At 43.7% G+C, this 25,897-nt stretch overlaps 1 protein-coding gene across 3 annotated transcripts in view; it reads left to right on the forward strand.

The window, feature by feature from the left end:
- Nucleotides 1–25,897, forward strand: part of EFR3A (EFR3 homolog A) — a 165,694-nt gene that overhangs the window by 102,627 nt on the left and 37,170 nt on the right. For all 3 annotated transcript variants that reach the window (XM_050940803.1, XM_050940805.1, XM_050940804.1), the window contains 5 exons: nucleotides 11,911–11,989; nucleotides 13,365–13,500; nucleotides 16,840–17,004; nucleotides 18,729–18,843; nucleotides 19,803–19,854. In XM_050940803.1, the coding sequence (XP_050796760.1) occupies nucleotides 11,911–11,989; nucleotides 13,365–13,500; nucleotides 16,840–17,004; nucleotides 18,729–18,843; nucleotides 19,803–19,854 (547 nt within the window). The remainder of the gene's footprint in view (nucleotides 1–11,910; nucleotides 11,990–13,364; nucleotides 13,501–16,839; nucleotides 17,005–18,728; nucleotides 18,844–19,802; nucleotides 19,855–25,897) is intronic.

Here is a 25,897-nt window from a genome sequence, read left to right on the forward strand (position 1 = left end):
AACTAACAGTAAATGGACTTTCAGCCATAGAACCCATTTTTAAATGATTACATATAAATATAGAAATAGTTTACAGACACAAATTGACAATCTATTGTATGGATTTTATTTTCATATTCACACTGAATCTTCCAGTGTATGAAGGGGCAAATTATAATCTTGTTTTCCAGTAAGGCAAATGTTAAAGAATACGGTAAATTTGCTTCATTATGTTTATAGCTTAGTTGTGTACCAACTGGCAGCAAGCAACATTTCATGTCTGTTGAATATAATGTACATTTATTTGAAAAAACATTTTTTTTTAAAGTAGTGCCCCTTCACTCGGTAAGCATTACAAAAGAAGCTTATTGGTCAACTAGAATTTTAAAGCAAGTGCTGTATTTTATGAGCATATTTATTTATCTACCAAAAAATACTGAAGCTGATGGAAATAAAATAAATGATTATTTGCAGTTTGACACCAATCAAACACTATGCCTGTCTAGGCTAAAGTTTCAGAGATCTGGAGATTCTATGCAAATCACATACTGACTTAATTTTCATAGTTGATGACTATGCCTTGCTTCATTTACATAAATGACAGCAAATGTCCCCATTACCAAACTTAAGATTGACAAGACTGTAGCATAGACTGTAGTAATTGCTGTGCCTCTGGCATCTCTGCTCCTTGTTCCGGACTTGGTGAAGGGGTGTGGTTGCCAGGACTGTGCTTGCTCTGGGCGGGGAGGGGGATCCGGCTGTTTCCTTCTATCAGTTTTTCTAATTGGGCTCCTAGCACTTAGTCGATTAGCTAAGTCTGGCGGCTCCTTGTTCTTTGTAATTTGGCTGCTGGTTCTCTTGCCGCTGCTCCCTGGTTGCACGCAAGTTCCTGTGATCAGGGAGAGATGGCTAGAGCACTACTGATTTTGATCTAGCCATAACTCCAAGTCTGTGGTCATGGTTGAGGGGGATTTTTTGTGGGGGAGAGATAACTAATGCTCTAGGCCAGGGGTTCTCAAACTGGAGGTCATGACCCCTTAGAAGTTCATGAGGTTATTATGTGGGAGGTCGCGAGCTGTCAGCCTCCACGCCAAACCCTGCTTTGACTCTGAAGGACATAGATCTATACCGTGTAGAGGTTAAGCACAGGAGTTTATTACACGCAGCACTGGCGGAGTGTCACCTTGCTTATTAGGCTCAGAGACACTGTCAATCAATTACAATAGAATATATAGATTTTTTTTTTTATGGGCAGGCGAAAGTGACTGGATCGGCAGTTCCACACCCCGGGATAGGTTTTGCAGCAAGACAAGATAGCACATTAGCCAATGGTTAACAGGTAATATAATGTCTCCGCCCTTGGTTTTAAGTTAGCAAGTTAATGTTATCAAAGTATTAATTATATATTTTGTACTAATAATAACTTTTATGTTGAATTTTGATTTGGGGTTTATAGGAATGGCACAACTCCTTTGATTGTCCAACAGGGACATTTTATGGGGTTAAAGCAAAGAAACAGTGAAAGTATATGGCAATAAAGATTGCCTTCTGTGCGTCTTAAGGCAGGCATTGGTCCCTTGAAAGGGAGATGGAAGGATGCCATATCTTATACTGACATGCTAACTTTTCGTAAACCCAAGGTGGGATCTGTGGGAAGAATGTCTCCCTACAGAAGAGACTGACACAATAGGAATAGGATTTTTTGTTTAATTTGAAACATTTAATGAAACTTAATTATTTAGTTATTGGTTTAACATTTGGCATTTTTACTGACCAAACATATTTTTAGCAAAGGCAAAATTATTTTGTTTGTTTTGCTTTTTTTATTTAGCTAATTACTGCTTGCTAGGCCTCTGGTCTCTTGACCGTACTCTGGATTTTGGGTCTGGAAAAGAGCTGGCGCAATTCATATACCAGGTTGTTATATAAAATGCACATGGATTTTAACCCTTCAGCCTCCAGCATTTATAACAGCATTAAATGCGTTTTACTTTATTGGCAGGGGTGGGGGGGATCACACTCATAGGCTTGCTGTGTGAAAGGGGTCACCAATACAGAAGTTGGAGAACCATTGCTCTAGGCTATGTCTCTATGGTTAGAATCCTCCAAAGACTCTAACTGTAGATATCCTACCTGGAGTGGCAAAACAATAGTTTCATCTTAGGCCTTGTCTACACCACAAAGTTGTAGCGCTGGTGAGGGAGTTACAGCGCTGCAACTTTTGAGGTGTACACATCTGCAGGGCATCACCAGCGCTGCAACTCCCTGGTTGCAGCGCTGACCGTACACCCGGTTGAGCCTCGGGTGTAGAGGATCCAGCGCTGGTGATCCAGCGCTGGTCATCAGGTGTAGACACTCACCAGCGTTTTTCTTGACCTCTGTGGAATAAGCAGGTATCCCAGCATACCTGAGGAAGCCTCTCTGGTAATCAAGCCGGTCTCCTTCCCCGCGGTTTGCTCCGGTGTTCTCCGAATCCCCCCCCAAGCGGGTCTCCTTCCCCGTGGTTTGCAGGGGGGTTCGGGGAACGCGAGAGCAAACCGCAGGGAAGGAGACCTGCTTGCACGGGGGTTTGGGGAACGCGAGAGCAAACCGCGGGGAAGGAGACCTGCTTGCACGGGGGTTCGGGGAACGCGAGAGCAAACCGCGGGGAAGGAGACCTGCTTGCGGGGAAGGGGTTCGGGGAACGCAAGAGCAAACCGCGGGGAAGGAGACCTGCTTGCGGGGAAGGGGTTCGGGGAACGCGAGAGCAAACCGCGGGGAAGGAGACCTGCTTGCACGGGGGTTCGGGGAACGCGAGAGCAAACCGGGGAAGGAGACCTGCTTCCCCGCGGTTTGCTCTCGCTTTCCCCGAACCCCCCTTGAATCCGCCCAACAGCGCTGCAGTGTGGCCACATCTAACACCACTTGCAGCGCTGGTTGCTGTAAGTGTGGCCACTCTGCAGCGCTGGCCCTATACAGCTGTACTAATACAGCTGTAACAACCAGCGCTGCAAAATTGTAGATGTAGACATACCCTCAGTGTGTCTCTTCAGCTTTAAGCTCCTGGGTAGGGTTGCTACTTGTCCAGGTTTTCCCAGGACAAGTCCCTTTTTTAAGGTAACTGGCTTGGGAAATCGGTAAGGGTGTGCAGTGTGCACTTCCTGCTGTCCAGTTTTATGGTGTCAGGATCATCTTGGATGTCTGGTTTTTGCACTCCAGAGGTAGCAGTAATACTCCTGGGTAAGAGCAGTTTTGAAAGCCACTAAAGACAGCAGTTTCTTGTCTCAAACAGGAGATTTAACAAGCCTGAATATCTACTGTATTTTCATCCGCTTTTAAATACATTAGGTTCGAAATCATATTTGTCTTTGCTACTGTTTGTAGGTTTGACTTGACATGAATAATTGGCCATCGATGAGGCCTCATTTCATGGAGCCAGGATTAGGGAGGTAAATGGATCAGGAGGCTGGAAACAGAATGTCTGTACTAGCTAAGATAAGGGGAAACACCCAGGAAACCATTTACAATGGACAACATAACAAAGGATAAAATAAGCCTGGAACATAAGATGAGGTAAAGAGCAAGTTATGTATGAACAATGCAATGCTGTACAGGGATTGGTTTGCATAAAATGACCATTCCAATTTCAAAACGTGTAATGCAATGTATAGTAAATGCAGTGTAATGAGTTAAATGTATATTAAGGGAAAAGGGTTGCTGTGTAAGTTTGGATGTGTGGTATGCCCTGTACCCACCCTCTATGCTTGAGCCTGATCAGGCTCAGCTGTAGTTTGATTGTATGCCAGTAATGATGAGTGATAGTTTGGAGTTGCACTGAATTCTTGGGAACTGAATGGATAAGGTCTCAGAAGCCACCCAGCATCCTCCCGAGTGGGTGAGGTCTCAGAGGCTACCCCAACACTGTTAAAATTTTCATTTTTGTCTTGGGGGGTAGGGGGGTTGGAGGAAAGCAGTTAAAAAGGTGTATCTGCTGTACTAGGATCCAGCGTGGGGTTGTTGTTTTTTTAATTTTGTGCACATTGCATCCTTTTACAGTGGTTGTTTTACCAAGTTCACCTTCAGAAATTTGTCAGCATGGTAGTGTCCTGTTAGTGACAGGAGTAGGCTTAAGTATCAGGGGGGTAGCCATGTTAGTCTGGCTCTGTAAAAAGCGACAGAGCCCTGTGGCACGTTATAGACTAACTGATGTATGGGAGCATAAGCTTTCCTGAGTGAATACCCACTTTGTCCAATGAATGCTTTTTACAGATCCAGACTAACACAGCTACCCCTCTGATAGTTGATACCACGCAAGGCACTGCATTTAGCCATATCGAGTGGAAATCCATCAACCTCATGAAGAGTAGGGTTGTAATCCATTTTTTCTTTTATGTCAGGTCATCTTACTGTCCTTATCAGTACTTTTCCTGGATTGTTTGTGATGGTAGTATTTGTCTGATATGTCCAGTGGGATTTTCTTTTACTACCCTCTTGTGCTGTACTTTCATTTTCTTCTTCCTCTCCAGTTGTCTGAAACTTTTAATTACTTCCTTTCACTGCTTTGCTTTTCAGTTTCACTCTCATCTGTTCCCTTCCTGTTGGCCATGGTCCGCCATAGCATATCTAGCATTAGATGGAAGCAGCACTGCAAGGGTTTAACTCCTAGATCAGTGGTCACTAACCAATTGCGATCGACTGGTTGATCCTGCAGCCTCTGCCAGTCAATCATGATCTCTGGCCGCTAGAAGTCCGGCAGTGCAGCAGGACTCAGGCAGGCTGCCTACCTGCCCTGGCCTCACACTGCTCCCGGAAGCAGCTGGCTGCTGCCACATCTTTGTGGCCCCTGGGGGGAGTAGGGTGAGGTGGCTCCACACACTGCCCCTGCCTGCAGCTCCCAGTGGCTGCCAATGGAACCAGCCAATGTGAGCTGCAGGGGTGGCGCTTGCAGGCACAGGCAGCGCATGGAGACCCGCTGCCCCCCTACCTCTCCCATGGGCCACAGAGACATGCCAGCTGTTTCCCAGAGCAGGCTGGGGCCTGGGCAGGCAGGCAGGCAGCCTGTCTGAGTCCTGCTGCACCCCCGACTGGGAGCCGTCTGTGGTAAGCGCCTCCTGGCTGGAGCCCGCACCTCGCACCCCCTCCTGCACCCGTCCCATCCCAGAGTCCCCTCCTGCACCCAACCTCCCTCCCAGAGCCCTCACCCATTCCCACACCCCTCTTGTGCCCTAGCCCACTGCTCCAGCCCAGTGAAAATGAGGGTGGGGGAGAGCGAGTGATGGAGTGGGGCTGGGCCTTGGAGAAGGGGCAGGGTAGATCCTGGGTTGACCTTAAATTCTAAAAGTTATCTTGTGCGTAAGAAGGTGGGAGCCCACTACTCGAGACATAATGCCTGGGATAGTTCTCAAACTCTAGTGACACATCTCGCAGTCAATGCAAATAACATAATTTTATGATCCACTATGGGGACAACAAGCCATGATCATCTAGGGCAGTGGTCTCCAAACCTTTTAAGCCCAAGATCATTTTTTGAATTTAAGAGCAACACAGGATCTACCCCACCCCTTCCCCAAGGACCTGTCTCTTCTCCAGAGCCCCGCCCCACTCACTCCATTTCCCCTACTCTTTGTAACTTGCTGTCCCCCACTGTCACTCACTTTGACTGGGCTGGGGCAGAGGGTTAGGGTGCAGGAGGCGGTTCACGCTCTGGGCTGCATCTGAGGGATTTGCAGTATTGGAGGGAGCTCTGAGCTGAGTCTGGGGCAGGGGGTTGAGGTGCAGGAGGGGTTAGGGGTGCAAGCTCTGGGAGGGAGTTTGGGTGCTGGAGGGAGCTCCGGGCTGGAGCAGAGTGTTGAGGTACAGGAGGGGGTACAGGGTGCTGGCTCTGGGAGGGGGAATCAGGGCTGGGGGTCATGGTGCAAAAGGGATATGAGGTGCTGGCTCTGGGAGGGGGCTCAGGGCTGCAGGTTGGGATGTGGCTTTCCTCTAGGCAGCACTTACCTCCAGCAGCTCCTGGTTGGTGGTGTAGTGTGGCTGCCTCTAAGACAGACTCCTGGCCTACCCTGGCCCCACGCTGCTCCCGGAAGGGGCCAATGTGCCCCTGTGGCCCCTGGGGGGCAGGGGACACGTGGCTCTGTGCACTGCCCCTCTCTGCCAGCACTGCCCATCAGCTCCCATTGGCCACACCTCCTCTTTCCCAGCCAATGGGAACTGCGGGGGTGGTGCTTACAGAGGATGGGCAGTGTGTGGATGGAGACTTCTGCCCCTGGGGTCATGCTGGCCACTTCCAGCAGTGGCCTGGGCCAGGGCAGGCAGGGAGCCTGCATTAGCAACAGCCCCACTACAGCACCAGAGATCTCGATCGACTGAGAGATCCTCTAGGATCGACCAGTCAATCCCGATCAACCGGCTGGGGACCACTGATCTAGGGGAATTGAAATAATGTGAAGTTGAATTGCATCCAGGGTGTAATATTGTAACTAAAATATATGGTGGTTGTCCTTATATGTATTTTTAACCCATGTAAGGAGGAAATTAGTAACTTATTTGTTTAATTTTATTTCAGCTCTTGTTTTAAAAAACAAAACAACAAAACCCTACCAAATTACATCTTCCATTCTTGGCTCCTGTTGATTATGTAACACTCATACTACTTTGTTACATAAAATAAAAAGTTGCTTGAATATCAGTCAGATGCTTTCTTTGTTAGTTCCATTTTATAGCAATGCTTTTTTCTGTCATAATAGCCTTTTCCTCTTCTCAGTGATAAAATGGAAATGAAAGACTTTAGTTCTGCTTATCTTGTTTTTCAAGTCAGCACACTGCTGTGAAGTGCTAATAATGCCTTTAAGATGTGCCATGCTGTTAATGCCTTTCCTCTGACAAAAAGGAAACATTTCCGTATTTCTTTCATTGGGCTGTTTTTTTGTCTTTTTTTAAAAGGCTGATAAGTGGGATGTTATTCAAAAGAGAACTTTTATAACCTGGCCGGCCAATGTTTTGGTAAATTTTATTTCCCATTTTAAAATAAATATAGAGGGGAAATCTTTGTATTAATTACTTGTTTTGGTTAATGAGGACATATAGAAGCAGGAGTGTCAGATTCTGAAATGTATATACTTTTTTCTCAATTTTTTTTAGTCTGTGTATATTACCAGAGCTGCATTGCCTGGAAGTATGAGCTCCCTTCTCATCACATCAAACATAAAGATTGAGTTCTTATTAACAAGGCCCTTCCAATTTTAGCTCCTCATACTTAACCAATCTCTTATTTCACCATGTTGTGACTTTCACCCTTTGTTTTAATAATGATGGTACGCTCTCTCACCTGCTTGTCCACTTCTCCCAGAAATAACTTTTTGCTGCCCGTTGTGTGGAATGCCCTCCAAAAGTCATTTCACACATCCAGAAGCCTGTGTTTTATCGGATACTTTGGCATCATAGTAGAGATCTTAATGATGATGTCTAGACAAATTGCTTGTTAGTATCTCCTGAACAGGTATTAAAAAAGAAACTTCAAAGCCTGAGGATTGTACAATTAGTTAAAAATGTATATTAAACTTTTTTGTTCTCGTTGTTGTGACCTTTTCCCTGCCTGTATTTGTCCCTATTTTTAGGTTGTAAATTATTCAGGACTTGGACTGTCTTTTATTGTATGTTTGTACAATATCAAATATGAGTGAGTGCCTGATCTTGTTCGGGGCCTCTGAGTGCTACTGTAATACTTATCTCCTTCAGGTGATTAGTCTCTAAGGTGCCACAAGGGCTCCTTGGTTTTGCACATATACATTCCACTTTAGGTTTAGGGCACTCAATTCATTTCAGTAGGAGACTTTTGCCAGTATTACCACTAGGTGCCATATGCTCTTCTTGTGCATCGAGCTGAAGACAGAAAAGGGTCATGTCTGCCACCCCTCTGTCAGTTCCGTGTCAGCACCCATAGCAAGAGTTGGAGCTCCTGTAGCTTTTGTTTCTATTTGCCAGCTTTAAGTCTTCAATGTATATAATTCTCACAGTTAGTCTTAGTCTGTCAGCACTGCTGGCACCACTGTTGCTCCCATCTTGTCCTCAGGGTTCTTCTGATCAGCAGGTCTCGTCGTTACCAAAGCCCCCATGGACCACAGCAGGGAATGCTTCTCTTTCGAGATGAGTCCTACGTCTCCTCATGAGGCCTATAATTTTATTCCCCTCTTAGATCTTGTCCAGGGGGCATGAGGCAGAAGGAACAGAACTGATACTCTTAAAAAGAGGTTCCTATATGGTACCCTCCCCTATGGTCTACTCCAGGGGTCCGCAACCTTTCAGCAGTGGTGTGCCGAGTCTTCATTTATTTACTCTAATTTAAGGTTTTGTGTGCCAGTAATACATTTTAATGTTTTTAGAAAGTCTCTTTTTATAAGTCTATAATATATAACTAAACTATTGTTGTATGCAAATTAAATAAGGTCTTTAAAATGTTAAAGAAGCTTCATTTAAAATTAAATTAAAATGCAGAAACCCCCGCACTGGTGGCCAGGACCTGGGCAGTGTGAGTGCCACTGAAAATCAACTCGTGTGCCAAAGGCGGCACGCGTGCCATAGGTTGCCTACCCCTGGTCTACTCAGAGAATAGAATATCCTCCATGACCCTACTAGTCTTGGCCTGCTCCGAGGGAGTCTAGTCCTCCATCAGAGTTACAGTCCAAGAGGAGAGTCAAGTGCAGGAAATCTCTGGAGAGACTCTTCCTCCATCAGCTGTACTAGATCCTGCTGAGGAAGGGGAATTAATGGAAGAAAGCCAACATGTGTTCTCTCCTTATTCCCTGCCCCAATATTTTACCCTATTCCCGACATGAAGCAGTCACCCCATCTCCTTCTCCAGAAAATGTTAAAGTCTTTCAGGACTTGATGAGAAGAGTAACTTCTTCTCAAGGTGTCAGGCTGAGCTCGTACAAGAAAACCCACACAGCCTCCTTAATATTCTATAGGCCCCTACCCCAGGAAGGGTTGCCCTTCCCATTAATGAAGTCTTGCTAGAGCCAGCGAACATTCACTGTCCTCTATGTCACGTACGGCCAAGTGGGTCGATAGAGGTTACCAAGTCCCTAAGTAGGACTTTGATTATTTCTTTCCCCCCCAGTTTGACTCATTTGACACCAATGACTCTCAGCAGTCTCATCTAGATCTTCTCCTGATAAGGAGTTCAAGAGACTGTACAGTAACTAAATGGAGGTTTTCTGTTTAGATGCAATCTCAACCCATACCACCTCATCACACAGAGATCTCACATGTATTATACTTTGTTACACTTGGAATCTTCTGACCTATCAGTTAGTTCTGTGAGAGTCCACTTGGTGTCAATATCTGCTTTGCATCTGCCAATGGACAGGTTTTCTGTCTTCTCTCACCCTCAGGTTTCCAGATTTTTGAAAGGTTTAATCAATATCTACCCACCTGTGTCTGATTCAGTACCTTTATTTGATCTTAACTTAGTCCTCTCCAGACTAATGGGTTCTCTTCACTGTCTCTGTTGTCTGTGAAGAAGGCATTCCTGGTGGCAGTCATCTCTACAAGGAGAATTTCAGAACTTCAAGCTCTCTTAGCTGATCCTCCTTTCAAAGTGTTTCGTAAAGACAAAGTTTCTTTTAGGCCACACCCTCAGTTTATGCCAAAGGTAATTTAGGCTTTCCACTGAATCAGATGATTCATCTTCTTGTGTTTTGTTCCCACCCTCCACCCAAGATCTCACTCTTCAAAAGCGGAAGACACATTCCATACCTTAGGTGTTTGCAAAGCTCTCGCATTCTATCTAGATTACACTGTGTCCTTCAGCGCTCTCTGAGGTTCTTTGTAGCCTAAGCTGAGAAAGTTAGAGGCCAACCTGTAACAGCTCAGCAAATTTCTTGTTGGATTTCTGAGTGCATTAAGCAGTACTACAGTCTTACTCAAGTCCTGAAGAATAACAGCTCAGTCTATTAGAGCTCAGTCTGCTTAATAAGCATTTCTGAGCAACATCCCTGTAGAGAATATCTGTAAAGCATCCACATAGTCATCTGTTCATACCTTTTCCAGACATTGACATCACTCAAGCCTGTAGAAATGATGCCAACTTTGGCAAGTCAGTGCTACAGTCTCTGTTCAAGTGATCTGAAGTCCACCACCTGCAGGAGAACTACTGATGAGTCACTTGTGATGGAATGTATATGTACACAGTCACTCGAAGGTGGGAAGAAAGGTTACTTATCTGTACAGTAACTGTTGTTCTTTGAGATGTGTTGGGCACATATATATTCCATGACCCTCTTCCTTTTCCCTACTACATTGGGCATTACATATACAGGGATGTAGTGGACACACCCCTTTTATGTCCTTGTCTTTGCACACAAGGAGAGCAGGGATGCATGCACTGCCTAGTGGCGCTGCTGGCAAAAGTCTCCAATGAGAAAATGTTGGGTGCACTTTAGTAGAATGTATATGTGCACAGCACACCTCAAGAACTGTTACTTTATGAGTAAGTACCGTTTTGTTTTGATTTTTTACCAGAACATTAGTTTTTTTCCTTTGGGTCCTCTGGCCTTTTGTCAGGATCTGTAATCTGGCATGATGTTCAGGGCTTTTGCCCCTTGTATTCCATAGTGGCTGATTTAAATAAAATATATTAGGCCTCAAGTACTGTGCTTTTTGGAAGGCAAAAGTGTTAATTACTAACTAGTGGGCATTATCTAGATGTGTCAGTCATCTGCTAGATGCTCTGTGCACCAGTTTCATATCCAGGGCACAAAAGAGGTGGAGTTTGAGCTCCATCTGTTCATCTTGGAATGTTGGTTTTACACCAACAAGTCTGATTCTGAGGTTTCTGTATGTTGGTTTTACACCAACAAGTCCATGGCCAGACGACCCTCTTCTTCCTGACCCAAAGAGGAAGTAGAAAGACAAATCCCAAGCTTCATACATTGAAGGCAATTCTAGAAGCTCAAACCGGCGTCCGACCATGTGAGCTCAAGGCCTCAGATCTCTCTCTAGTGCAAAGGCGGATGAAGGAAGGAGAAGGTTTTCCAACTGCTTAGGGGATATAATCTTAAATTGTAAATTCTGAAGGACAGAGACTGACTCTTAATGCTTATACAGCATCTAACATACTGGCTTCTCAAACTTTATTGGGACCTCTATATGGGTGCTACTATAATAGAAATATTCTTAACCATATACCTACAGCTGGTTCTTTGGCTTACACAAGAGGATCAGTATTTCCAACTTCTGCAACAGCTCACCGTGGTCACTCACAACTGTGAATGTGTCAGTGGCATTTTATGCATATGATTCTTTAAAATCAGTGGTTCTCAAACTGAACAACGAGTTTTTGCTTCCTTAAATGCTCTTGCTCAAAGCACAAGATACTACTCTGTGCAGGCACAGGCTTGCAGTCACTACTGTGCAGTCGCTGATTGAGAGTGTGTGGGCACATGCACATCCTATGGTGGAGAACCCATACGATCATATACTCGAACTATGAATTTTCAAAATATTGGCCTTTATGCCTCAGCTTCCTCAACTACAAGATTGGGATAATACTTCCTTATCTTACAGGGGAGTTGCTTTCAGAGGGACCTGTGAATGCTCAGTACCTCTGATAATAAAGCCACTTAGTTTCTATTTAGGAACGTAAATAAGGTGACCAACTTTAGGCACCAAATATCAACATTCTGGCCAGAGGTTTTGACAAATAGAGCATGGATCTCCTGACTTCCAGTCCCCTTCTGTAATTACAAGACTGTCATTTAAGAGCTAACTAGCTGAAAATCTTTTGATATACAGCAATGATAAATGGGACCACAAAAACAGTCTCATCGTTGCAAACAGGCCTTTCAGTTTAAAATGACTGAAAACCAATTGCTAGAATAGAATCCATAATTTTGTGAAGAACCAGTATAAAAAACAAACACTGGGAAAAACTGATGTCTTTTGGTTTTTTGTTAGACATTTAGACCATCACAAACTCTGGGACCCCAATGAATTTGCTGTTTCCTGCTTCAAAATCATCATGTACTCTATACAGGTAGGTTTGAACTAGTCCAATGATTAGGCCTGTACATACCATAAGAACAAAGCTGACTAAATGAATTATGTGCTCGCTCACTCATAATTAAGGCTACGTTTTAGTCGCATGTATTTTTAGTAAAAGTCATAGACAGATCACAGGCTGTGAATTTTTGTTTACTGCCTGTGACCTGTCCATGACTTTTACTAAAAATGCCAATGAGTAAATCTTGGGCGAGGGGCCACGGGTGCTCTGGGTGGGGCAATCCAGGGGCATTGAGAGAGATGGCTCAGGACCTCACCGGTGGGGGGGGAGGGGCAGGCAGCATGGCCTGGGACCCCTACTGGTGCTGAAGGGGAAGTGTTAGTGGGACTGGCAGGGGCTCCCTACCCAGCTCCGTGTCCCTGCAGCAATTAGGTGGCAGAGGGGCCAGGGGACTCGGCGCTCTGCTCTTGCCACAAGCGCTGGCTGCCACAGTTCCCATTGTCCGGAAATCACAGCCAAGGGGAGCTGTGGGGGTGCTACCCACAGGTAGCGTGCGGCGTGTCGCCCCCATCCCCACCCCGTCCACTGCCTAGGAGCTGCAGGGCCATACCAGTGGAAGCTGGGGAGCCCCCCACCTTGAGGTAAGTGCCCCCCGTGCCTTCCCAATCCCCTAGCCCTGAGCCCCCTCCCACACACCCAAACTGCTGCTTCTGGCCCAGGTGCTGCCAGAGCCGTGTAGCCACTGAGCCAGCACCAGCTGCTGCAGAAGTCATTGAAAGTCATGGAATCAGTGACCTCTGTGGAGACTTCCAGCCTTGCTCATAATGGTCGATGTCTGTTTGGTGGTAGAGGAAGGCAAAGAGTGTATAATGTCTCTGCCATTTATGTGCCTTATAGGAAAACTTGATCTCATCCTCCAGTAGTTGTCAAACAGTTTAACCCTGTGACTGTGACCAAGAATCACAGTTGTTGAGTATCTAATCCCATATGTTCTCAGACTTTTAGGTGTGAGGAAGGAGGAAGAATAAAACTGACTTTCAAGTCATAACCAGCACACACATCCAAAAGGCAAAGAATTGTCACTTTATTAACTCAAACTATTGATACAAGTGATACAACTAATATTTGCCATTCCATCAATGTACCACTTAAATAAGGCTGCGCTCATTCTGAGAAATTTTGAGAGATGAGGGGTACTAATGGACAAGGGTCCTGGCATCCTTTATCCACCTTTAGTCAAGCTCTTTATTGACTGGAATTTAGAAATATATAATTGTGCCCAAAAGCAGTGCTAAAGAGAAGAGGTACACCACTCAAGATAAATATTCAGCCCTGAAGTCAGACTAATAGTGTGTGGAGATATGTTTAATTAGAAAGGAAAGTAACAAACCATTTTTTTCTTTTATAGGCACAATACTCCCATCATGTAATACAGGAGACCCTTGGACACCTTGATGCTCGCAAAAGGGATTCGCCACGAGTCCGAGCAGGCATTATTCAGGTTCTTTTGGAAGCAGTTGCCATTGCTGCTAAAGGATCCATAGGTGAGTCATGGTAAATGAATGCTATGAAACCAATGAACTATTTCAATGAATTTCAGAATGAATAAAAACTTAAACTGTTGGCGCTTTTTTACCATTTTTAGCTTTTCATTCAAATCCATAGTTAAATTCTCTCTTTGCTGTAAGTGGAACTTGCCCTAAATTTTGTTCAGCGCTTGTTCCAGAGCGCTGGTGCTATAATTGCCTACCATGATGGTTAGAGGGCCTCAGCCCTTTACAAGCAGGAATTCTAGGGGATGTAGACTTGAGTAATTATGTGAGAGAGACAAGGGCTGTTGCTTAGTCAGAGAGAAACCAAGGTCTAAGAGTCTCCACAATGACCGGCAGAAGGAAAACTTCTAAGTGAAGAGCAGTGGCCGAAGGGCCCAGAGTGGGACTGGCAGAGCTCCTTCCACAGAAGGAGCTGGGGCAGGACCCTGGGAGCAGGACAATTGGGAGTCCTTGGTAAGGAAATTCGGTGAAGCCCTGATACAAAGGTAATTGTGAAACTCTGGGGAAGAACCAAAAGGGACTTGAGGAGCCCAGGAACAGTGCTGAATTTTATGTTTAATAAATGAAACCCTAGCGGAGAGACTTTGTGATGAAATTCAATATTATGTTTCTGATTTTTGTCTAGCCCTAAATAGGAGGAGAAATTGAGACACAGCAGTGCACCCACTTGGGGAGGTGCCTCTTATGGCACTAAAAATATGTATCAGTACTGATCCTTAGAACATGAGACTGGTCTGACCCAATATGGCCAAGGGTCCATCTAGCCTAGTATTCTGTCTTCCAACAGTGACCCATGCCAGATGCTTCAGAGGGAAGAGCAGAACAGGGCAATCATCAAGTAATCCATCCCCTTGTTCAGTCCCGGCTTCTGGCAGTTGGAGACTTAAGTACACCTGGAGCATTGTGTTGCCTCCCTAACCATCTTGGCTAATAGCCATTGATGTATCCATTATCCTTGAATTTATCCAGTTTTTTTTAACCCAGTTATACTTTTTGACCTTCATAGCATCCCACAGAAATGAGTTCCCAAAGTTCAGTGTGTTGTGTGAAGGGTACTTCCTTAGGTTTGATTTTAAACCTACTGCCTATTAATTGGAGGGAATGACTCATGGTTCTTACGTTATGTGAAGGGGTAAATAACACTTCTTTATTTACTTTTTTCCAATAATTCTTGATTTTATGGACCTCTATCATATCCTCTCCTTAGTCATTTCTTTTCTAAGATGAACATTTTAATCTCTCATCGTATGGAAGCTGTTCCATACCCCTAACTATTTTGTTGCCTTCTTCTACCTTATCTAATTCTCATGTATCTTTTTTGAAATGAGGCAATCAGATCTGCACACACAAGTCAAGCTGCGAGCATATCATGGATTTATGTAACGGCATCCTGATATCTTCTGTCTGAGTATCTATCTCTTTTCTAGCGGTTTCTAGCGTTGTTTGTTTTTTTGACTGCCGCTGCACATTGAGCACATGTTTTTGGGGAACTATCCACAATGACTGCAAGATTTTTCTTGAGTGGTAACAACTAATTTAAACCCCATCATTTTGTATGTACAGTTGGGATTACTTTTTCTGTTGTGCATTACTTTGCACTTATCAACACTGAATTTCATCTGCCATTTGGTTGCCCAGTCACCTGGGGTTTTTGGGTTTTTTTGATCCCTTTGTAGCTGTTAACAGTCAGATTTGAACTTAACTATCTGTAATTTTGCCACCTCTCTGCACACTCCATTTTCCGGATCATTTATGAATATGTTGAACAGCACAAGTTCCGCTACAGATCCATGGGGGAGATCACTATATACCTCTCTCCATTGTGATAATCCTTCATAATTATAAAATCAATATTAGGCTCCAACCACCAGTGAATGCATTACGGTTATGTGATTCAGTGTTGCTTTTCATTTTGTCATGTCTCATTGGTAATTGACATTCTATTAGCCTTAATTAAAGGTATCTGAAAAAGCCTACTCTTCAGCTTTCCTACAGGCTACTACTGACCTAGCAATATACTTTAGGTTGGTGGCTTAGTTCTGTTATGCTCTGAATGCATGGAAAGTACTGTTCCAAAATGCACTGTGCTCTTCAGAATCTGAAAACACACAGAGTTATATTTATGGTTTCCAGATAAATTTGCTGTTGAAAATATATTTAGAATTTCATAAATGGGCACATCATACAACTGATCATTTAAAATTGTTTTTAATTTGAAAAATTGGGAGTTAAATACACTCTTAATTTCTTAAACGCGGAATTTTATTTAACTTAATCGTGAGGCTTGTGTATAATGGAACTTCTAAATTATTTGGAAGACATCAGTCTCCCTCTCTCATTTTCATGCCTTCCTCAATGCTATTCATACACAGCCTTTGTGATCTTGTATACTATTTAACTCTCTCCCTTCTAACGATAACCTTTAAAATACACAATTTCATTATGTATAACTGTAATTATTAGTGTTTTTATAAAATCTGAGGAACCAACAAGAAACTGAAGCCAATCAAATCACTTACTTTGTGGGAACTACTCTAACCTAAGAGCTCCTTTTCTTTCTGCTTTGTTTTCTCTATTGCCCGCAGTTTGTTTTTCATTTCTGATTTAAGCAAGGGCCTGATTCTTCCAGGTGTAAGGTAGTCCTACTTGCACAAATAGACCTATTAATCTTGTCTGCAATGCGAAAAAAACCCATTGCTGACAACAGAGGGTTGAGCTGAAAAGGTTTAAAAGCAAGTGTAGACAAGGACAAACCATTCGACACCACCTCAGAAACAGTGGTCAAAACTGGGTTGGAACCCTAAGCCTAGAAATGAAGCAGGATTTAACTGAGGTTTCTGAAACCGTTTAACTCATTTTGTTCTTCATGTAACTGCAAGTATATGTATGTTCAGTTGCATCCATTGATGATGCCTGTTAGCAGCAGTTAATTTTCCTAATGTAGACAAATCTTCAGACTTCAATGAGAATATGCATTTAAATGTTACTGTTATCAAGCTCTTAGACTGGAAAGATCAGGGACTTAGATGTGTGCGTGAAAAATTTACCCTAAATCCCATTTTCAAAAGAGACTCAGGGACAGATTTTCGCTCTTATACCTGCTTATAAAGAGTGTTGCCATCTTTAAAATAGCCATAATGCTCCCTGTGGTTTTGTGTTGAAGACTTTGAGTTTCTGACTGCTTACTTTCTCCTTCAAACAAATCAAGTTCACCTGTGCTTTTCAGCATAATCTACAGCTCTCTTGAAGAGGGATTGTTGAAGATGTGTCTAGTTTTGTTAGGCATTTTTCATTTTTAAACTACAACCATTATTATCTATTATTTTTCAGGCCCAACAGTCTTGGAAGTGTTTAATACCTTACTGAAGCACTTGCGTCTCAGTGTTGATTTTGAATTAGGTGAGAGGCGTAGTTCAACTGGCAGTGCCAGTTTCAGCACAAGCTCCAAAGAAAGTGACGAGAGGATTGTCCAGAATGCCATTATTCAAACAATTGGTGAGTGAAGGTTGTTTTTTTTCCGTTGAGCATGGACTCACTTAAAAACTGACATGGTATGAACTCTAAACACAGAGCACTCCTCTAAGTAAAGATCTTGCCATTCACCTCTTCTCTGTTTCCCCTCACTCCCACCAAGATAAGAGTAAGGTGTCTGACTGCCCCAGCTTTTAGAACACAGGCTGGGTTTGTGGGGTTGAGAGTTAGAGGAAGCTGTCTTTTTACTTGTTAACTGGCCAAATAGGATTTCAATCGCTGACACAATAAAAATGGAACTCTGTCACTTCGGTCGAGTCATATTGCGGATGAATATTGTGCTTTGGAAAAATATAAATAAACCCTATGGGTTTATGCCTCTTATCTAAAATATATAAAGCCTCTTACCCTTGACATATAAAGCTTCTGTCTTAAATTTCCATATATTAATGTATGCAGTGTATCTTTCATATGTATACGATATCTGTATGATATGAAAACCACTTGGGCATCACAGTATACAATAGTGAGATATATTTTAAGTGTTACTGCTTGGAAACTTGTTCAAAAATCAAACATAGCTGCAACAATGACACCTACTGGCCACTTGTATTTATAGGGTTACTGCAGTGTTTCCAAGGGTACATCTTCACTACCGGCCGTATCGGCGGGTAGCAATCAATTTCTCGGAGATCGATATATTGCGTCTCTTCTAGACGCGATGTATCGATCCCCGAACGTGCTCCTGTCGACTCTGGAACTCCACCAACGTGAACGGCAGTAGCGGAGTCGACATGGGGAGCCGCAGACGTCAATCCCGTGCCGTGAGGATGGTAGGTAATTTGATCTAAGATACTTCGACTTCAGCTACGCTATTCACGTAGCTGAAGTTGCGTATCTTAGATTGATTCCCCCCCCTCAGTGTTGACCAGCCCCAAGAGACATAAAATCCTGTTTTAGCATCCATTCTGTAAATAATTTCATTAACATAACTTCTCTCTTTTCAGACCTTTCTGTTACTTTAGTGCTATTTGTGTTGCTATATATTTAGTGAAAATTATTACTTTAAATTTCCCCCAATTATTTAGGTCTGATTTCCTCAAATTTTTGTTCAGCAAATTTGGAAAATTAATATGTTTCTTAAATTTCTCTATACCTTAACTCTTACGACTGCAGTAACAATTTCTCAACTTCATTGTAAGACTCAGTTTTCGTAAGAAAAACTGTCATGGTTTTAGAAAGCTTTCTAGCTTAAAAATCCAGATTTAATATTACTTTTATTGTAGTTTATAGGTGAAGAAAGAGCATAGTCATATTCTTGTAAGAGCTCTTTTTTGAGCACCCCATTCATGTTTAATAATAGCATAGGAAAGTGCAAAGGTAAGGAATTGAATTAAATTTTGTTCTAGCTTGGAAAATTTCCAGCTCCTGAATATTCTGTTAGCTTGCAATTAATGTCAAATGCCTTGGTTTAAATAGTATAATTACTCATGAAAGATGAGACTAGAAAGTGTGTGTGTGTTGGGGGAGAAGAGGGAGAATGAGGCAGTCTTGACAAGCTGGTGTATATTAATGAGCAGAGTTGCACAGATGATGACTCTATCTGTTACAGCCGTAATACAAACTAGAAAATTGCAAAAGGTACAGGAGACCCAGATAAAGTAGATATTTTATTCCTTACATTTACTAACCTCTGTAGTATAAAGAGAGTAGCCTGAAATGTCATCTTTCTCTCCATTTTTATTTAGGGTTTTTTGGGAGCAATCTCCCAGATTACCAGCGGTCAGAGATTATGATGTTCGTTATGGGGAAAGTGCCTGTTTTTGGGACATCCTCACATTCGCTGGATACAAGCCACCTTGGGTTTGTACTTTGTTTTTGTTTTTCGAGCTTCTGAATATAAACTCTTATTTGTTCTGAAGCCCTGCTAAAGTAGAACTTTTTAAAATTGGAGTTTAAAATAACTCACAGCTGCTAGGTTTCTATTAAATGTGAGAGAGAAACAAGCCACACACAGACAGCAGTATGAACCCAGCATCCAAAATGCAACTTTAATTACAGTTGATTGGAAAGCCCTACATATGCACTACAAAATTTCTTCTCTTCAAACTCATATAGGTGTTTCTAAAAATCACTGCACTTAATGTTCCATTAATTCCTTACATTTTTAGGAAGTATTCTTTTAGTCATGGAATTGTCTTCTGGCTACAAATTTTTAGACAGCTGAATAATTCAGAAAGTTTTCTGCTTCGTTCTATACTAATTGACTTTAAGATTAAGAAGGAGTCATGGTGGAAGAATTATGCTAAACTCGTTTAACTTCAGTTGGCTTCTTTTTCATTTTAAAATTGGGTGATTAACATGGACACTTGAGGCCTGGTTTTTCAGAAGTGCTGAGCAGCCACAATTCCATTTGAATTCATTGGAAGCTATGAATGCTCAGCACTTCTGACATTTAGGCTCAATAGATACCAAGTTCAGCACTTCGTATAAGGAAGCATTCGATATTGGCACACTTCTGAAATTTAGGCCCCTCTCTATTTACAGCATCATCCTGTGTTACTTTATGTTCTTTGTGACTAATTGTTGTATGCCTTCCTGTAACTATCCCTTTGAAATAGTGTTTTACCCATTTATTTGTACCTCTTTTGCAAGTGTTCACCCTTTTTTGGTTAGTCTTGTCCCTTGCTCTCCTAGTTTGTTGTTTTTCTCTTGGCACACAAGAAATGATTAAAAATGGTATTTGTGGTTGAATAATATTTTGAAGTTATCCAGAGAAATTGATTCAAGCTAACTTTTTTGAGTATCTCCCCCGATTCTAGGGATTTGGGAACTAGGCGGATTCAGATCATGTTGCTGAGATCTTTACTTATGGTAAGCCTTATTTGTTAAATAAATTTTCTAAAAAATGCTATAGATAACTTATTCTGTAAAGGCACAGAATTTTGATTCTAGCCAAATTATGAAATGCAATGTGCGTATTCACACTAACAAGATATGTAGATATATAGAGTAAAATCACAGCTGCTCAAGTACAAGTGCTTTACAAGTAGCTCAGAAGTTAATCCTCTATTCCCACAGAATAGGTCAGAGGATGTCAGTCATAATTGGAACTGTAGGCCCAAAGAATACCGGGGAGTTGAAGTGGCTAGTTCTGCCAGCAGTGGCAACCTCAACCTCAAAGTGGACCATTTTTCCCTCTCCACCACTAGGAGAGCTGAAATTGGTAGAACATCTTAGAAGTGTATAGAAAGTGTAGCAGTGGGCACTTATTAAGCACCCAATGGCTCAGGAGGCATTATGGTTTAAAATGGCATAGCACTTCAGGCACCATCACTCAGTTAGTGCCTCACCTCCCAAGCCGCCTTCATCTTAAAAGGCATAATTAGAAATACTGATTTTTCACAAATATAGTCTTTTAAACTTTAAAGTTTCTTCAGCCATTCAAATTACACTTAAATATGAAATTTACCAAATGACCCTGTGCTCTAGGAAACACCTTATGAGTTTCAGTTGGTTTTAATAACTCATTATTGGTAGAAGGGGCAAAATGTTTGTAGAGTGACTTAAATTGTGGTTTTGATCATTGTTGCTATATAATAGATAAGGCTCCAATTTTGTCACAGAATCCATGACTTCCAGAGACCTCATGACTTTGGCTGCGGTAGCTGGGAGCTGCAGGGTCCTCCCACTGCCTATGGCAGCTGGGAGCTGCGGACAACCCTGGCCTCCAGCAGCAGCTGGGGGTAACCTGCAGCTCTGAGCCGGCAGTACCAGGTACCCCGCAGCTCTGGGTCGCCAGCCGTGACTGGCGATACCCCACAGCTGCCCAGCCAGGGAGGGCATTGTGAGCATCCAGCAGTTTCCCATGGCTATTTTTAGTCAAAGTCAGGAACAGGTCATGGACTTCCATTAATTTTTCTTTATTATCCAAGACATTTTGACTAAAAATATCCGTGACAAAAATCTTAGCCTTAATAATAGTATGCATACGCTAAAAAGCCTACATTTCTATAACCCCAGATAAACTTACAGTTAATTCTCCCATTTTATATTCTTTATATAGTCTATGGGATTTATTTAATTGAACAAATGAGAAAGGAGATTCAGTTTAAATTTAATTCAAAATTGGTCATCGAGATTGAATCCAGTGAGCAAACAAATATTCTCATTATGTCTCAAACCTCACACATTAATCAGTTATAAAACACAATTCTATTCCAGTTATTATAGTGGAACTTTGATCTTATGATTTTTATAACAAACTTCAAAGACTAATAAAACCAAATGGCAAGAAGTAAATGCTCAGGTAACTGCAAAAGAATGGAAAAGGAATATCCTAAATGCATGAGGGGAGGAGGTGTAGATTGGAACTGCATTGACATTAGTAGAGTTATATCAGCAGATAATTTCTCCTGTTGGCATAAGCATTTGAAAACTTAGATTAGAAAGAGTAGACATGGTCTGAACAGATGACTGGAAATGAGGAACTCCCAGAACTCTAATCTCAACTCTGATACTGGCTTTGCAACCTTAATGTTCTTTTAACATAGTTTTTTTTGTAATTTCCTAAGTTTTTTAAAAAACAAACGGGGGAAAAAATTCCAGATGTGGCATCATATTGACACCCTTCTGGTTCATCAGCTGGGTTGGAATGTTTAGATCAGGGGTAGGCAAACTTTTTGGCCCAAGGGCCACATCTGAATATAGAAAGTATATGGTGGGCCATGAATGCTCACGAAATTGGGGTTGTGTGCGGGAGGCGGTGAGACTCTGGAGGAGAATGCAGTGCAGTGGGTGCAGACTCTTCTACCCATTCCTCACCAAGTTTGACCCCTTCTAACCCATCCCCTCCAAACTATTCCAGTCTTGTTTCCTCCTTACTGCTAGTCATGAGACTCCTCATCCCAGCACCAGTCTCTTTGCCCATTTATTTCTCTGTCTAAATCTCAGTCTTGCCCTTCCTTGCTCCCAATCGCTTTGTCCAGTTTCTCCCTCCACATGTTCCTTGTCAAATATCAGTCTCCCTCTTGCTCCCCAGCCCCTTGTTCCAGTCACTCTTTCTGTCTCCTTGTCAAAATCTCTTTGCTAGCCATACTCTATTCTACGCTCCACTTTTGGGGTCATTATCAGAGCCATTCCCCACCCTGTTCCCTTCCCACTCCACAAACTCTTGTTCTGAATCTCCTTGTCCAGCCTGTTCCAATCTACACCTCCTCCCCCAGCTCCCAGGCTCCTTGCCCAAAACCTGAGTCTCCTACCTGCAACTCCCAGTCAGTCACTTTGCATGATTGATGCATGCACAGTCTGGTTGCATGTTGGAGCTGTGAAGCGTTGGAGTTTGGATGCTGTGAGGATGGATTTTCAAAGGCGCTCACCTACCATTTAAGCACTACTACACAGCAATGGAAGCTTAGGGTTAGCAGGACTCAAGTCAGCTGACCCATGTCAGGGAACCTCTGGGCTTGAGCGTCTACACTTGGTTGAGGATTTTCTCACCTGTGCTCGAACCTTGGGCTCTGGCGTCCACACTACAATGCACAGGCCTGAGTCAAAGTAACCCTGTCCCAGAGTGCCTAGTGCCCCCCTCACCCACCTCAGTGTCGATATTCTTGCCTTATAAATGTGTTGCACTGTGGGAAAACTTTACTGCCCACTCTGGTTCCTAACTCCTTACAGCACTGTCAGAGCACATGAGTACATACACTGTATAATTAACTCCTTTGGTGGCTGTCTCAGTAGAATGACTGCAGTTTGAGAAGGCTTTATACTGATTTACAATCTAACCTGAGAATTGGGCTCTTCACCTTTTAGACTGAGTCACATTGGCAGGAAAATGCACATGTGTACCTGTTCTGAAGATAATTAGGACATCAGTCTGCAGGGCTGTCAAACTATTAAAATGAAACTTTGCAAGTCTTAATCTTTTAGAATGGGATGTTCAATTAAGATGTTTTTGTTTGGTTTGTTTTTTATATATTTTTGTCTGCTTTACGTATTTGCATTAAAACTATCTTGTTTTAATTTGCTAATGTATTTCTGGGCTGAAATTTTCAGGGTCTGGTGTCTGCCCAAAATACCTTTTTTAAAAAAAAAAAATCAGCTGTTTGACTACACAGAGTGGGGGGAAAAGTTTCACCACTTGTTTTAAAACAAAAAAAAATCACAACCTTTTTTCAAAAACAAATGTGGTGCAGAAAGTGTGGCTAGGAAATTATTCAACCATAAAATTGCTGTTATTGAGAGGAGTTATGTTTAATATTTTCCAGTAAAATTGGTCAAGTTTTAGGGTTTGAAAGTAGAATGTTTTGTATACACAACACTTGCAATATGAATGTGTTTTTTTTACCAATTTTCTAAGCAAAGAAAGGCTGTATTGCATCTGCTCATGTGGTTGAGCGACCTTAGATAAGTGTACAAGGGGGAGCTTGTTGCATGCATGGTTCAGCTATTAAGGGACAAATTGAATGAGGCAGGGCTCCTAACCTCTTTCTTTAGACTGAATGGTTAAAAACCTTGTGGGTCTGTAGCATAGTTTTTTCACATTTTATTATCCAATCTCATATAGTGTCCAGGAGCTTGAAATATAACATGTAGATGCTGGTTCTGGAACTGCTTTCACACAGGCTGAGGGATCTGCCCACATGGATACAATTGTACTATAAGGGCTTTGAGGTCATGAGCATTTACAAATGAACCTATCCCCCCAAACACTTGAACAAAACCTGCTCACTCAGAAATGGAGTGAAAGTTGAGAATAATTCTTATCTACTAACATAATAATGGTTTACAATGGTATTGCTTATGTTCTTCTTCGCGTACTTGCTCATATTGATTCCAATTAGGTGTGCGCGCACCGCGTGCACGTTCGTCGGAAGATTTTTACCCTAGCAACACTCGGCAGGTCGGCTGGGTCGCACCCTGGAGTGGCGCCGTTATGGTTATATATATGGCCGTTACACCCTTGCCTACCGAACGGCCCCCTAGTTCCTTCTTACCGCCCGTGAAGGTCGTTGGAACTGTGGAGCGCGGCTTTGCTGATCTCCACTTCCCTAGCTTACTCATTGTTCTTTACTGTTAATTGTGTTTATAGTTCGAGTTTTTACAGTTGTAGTTAGTGTTAGTTGTGTATGTATATATATAGTTAGTGTATATAGTTGAAGGGGGGATTGGGGATTAGCTCCTTTCCTCCACCTCAGTGCCGGGCTTATGCCCAGGTCACCAGGATTCAAACCGTGCTCGGCATGCTAAAAGCCGATGCCAATAGGGGATCCCCACGACTCCTGCCTCAAGTGCCTAGGGGAATCCCACCTTCCTGAAAAGTGCCGCATCTGTAAGTCATTTAAACCGAGGATGAAGAAAGAGCGGGACTTTCGACTGAAACAGCTCCTCATGGAGGCGGCACTTAACCCTACAACGTCGGTACCGAGCGCTCAACAGCCTGCATCTGTGAGGAGCGCTCCTTCAACTCCTGACCGCTCCGGTACTGCGAAGGGGCCACGGCACCGACCCTCACCAGCACCGACGTCTGCTCGGCACCGCTTCCTGTCCCCGTGGCCCAGAAAGTATCACAGCGCTCCAGCGGCTTCGGCACCACCCGCACCACAGAAGGAGCGCCTGTCGACAACGGATCGCCCAGCACAGTCATCTGCCGCAGCACCACCAAATGCGGCACTGCAGAGTGCGGCACCCTCGATTCCAGTCCCGCAAGGGCCGTTGAGTCCGGTGCCCGAAAGTTCCCCGGCTCACGCCGTGGTCGAGCTCGCTCTCCCATCCACACCAGAGACCTTCTCCACGGCACGGAAGTTGATCGCAATGACGGAGACCGCACTGCCTCAACCCCTGTCACCACCGGTGCGGGTCATCCAATCTATTGGCAAGCCTGCCTTGCTGAGGCTGCCCTCCGTGGGAGCCACCGAGAGGCATCGTTCAAGATCTCGGTCACGCCGCTGATCCCAGTCCCGACACCGCTCGCAGTCCCAGCACTGCTCTCCATCACGGTACTGGTCGCACTCGCGGCACCACTCAGCCTCCCGTTCTCCTGCCAGATACTCACGGTACCGATCCAACTCCTGGCACCATTCCCGGCACCGCACATCTCGCAGCTGTTCCAGGCGCAGGGACTCGAGATCCCGGTCAACCTCCCGGCACTGCTACGGTCGCAGGTCCCGTCTCGCTCGCGGTACCGTTACAGCTCCTGGTACCACTCTCCAGTACCACCCCAAGAAAGAACAACCTGAACCAGGGCTTCCTGTCACCACCGGGGCTGTCGAGACACACATCGGTGTCATCACAGGCTGATTGCGCTTCCTATCCACAGGAGCACAACTCAGATGTCCCCAGCCATATATTTCCCAAGAGCCAGAGCCACGAGTAAGGACCCTATCACTGGTCCTTCTGGACACCGTGGGCATACCACCAAGCACAAGGTGCTCCTTCAGTGGTTCCACGATCGACCCCGTCAAAACACCGGGTGCCAGAGGCGACAGTAAGCCACCCCCCATGGGCACAGATGAGGCTCCGATACCACCTGCAGATACCCAGGTCCCACCTGACGCAAATGATGCTCCTCAACAACAGGAGCCCCCACAGGACCCTCTGGTCCCTGGCCTCTCCTCTTCGTCCTCGCCAGATGAGGTGGTGGCGGGAACATCCTCCTCAGGCCCTCTGCCAAATGATCTAAGAGCCCATCAGGACCTCTTGAGACGAGTGGCTCAAAATATGAACTTACAGGTGGAGGAGGTCTCTGAAATAGAGGACCCTGTAGTGGACATCCTTTCAGCTGGCGCACCTACTAGAGTGGCTCTCCCATTTATCTGCACCATACAGGCATTTGGCAATCCCCAGCCTCAATTCCCCCCACAGCCAGGGGAGTAGAGAGAAAATACATGGTCCCCTCAAAGGGATATGAACTCTA

This window comes from Gopherus flavomarginatus, chromosome 2 (genome assembly GCF_025201925.1).
Source record: "Gopherus flavomarginatus isolate rGopFla2 chromosome 2, rGopFla2.mat.asm, whole genome shotgun sequence".
Lineage (NCBI taxonomy): Eukaryota > Metazoa > Chordata > Testudines > Testudinidae > Gopherus > Gopherus flavomarginatus.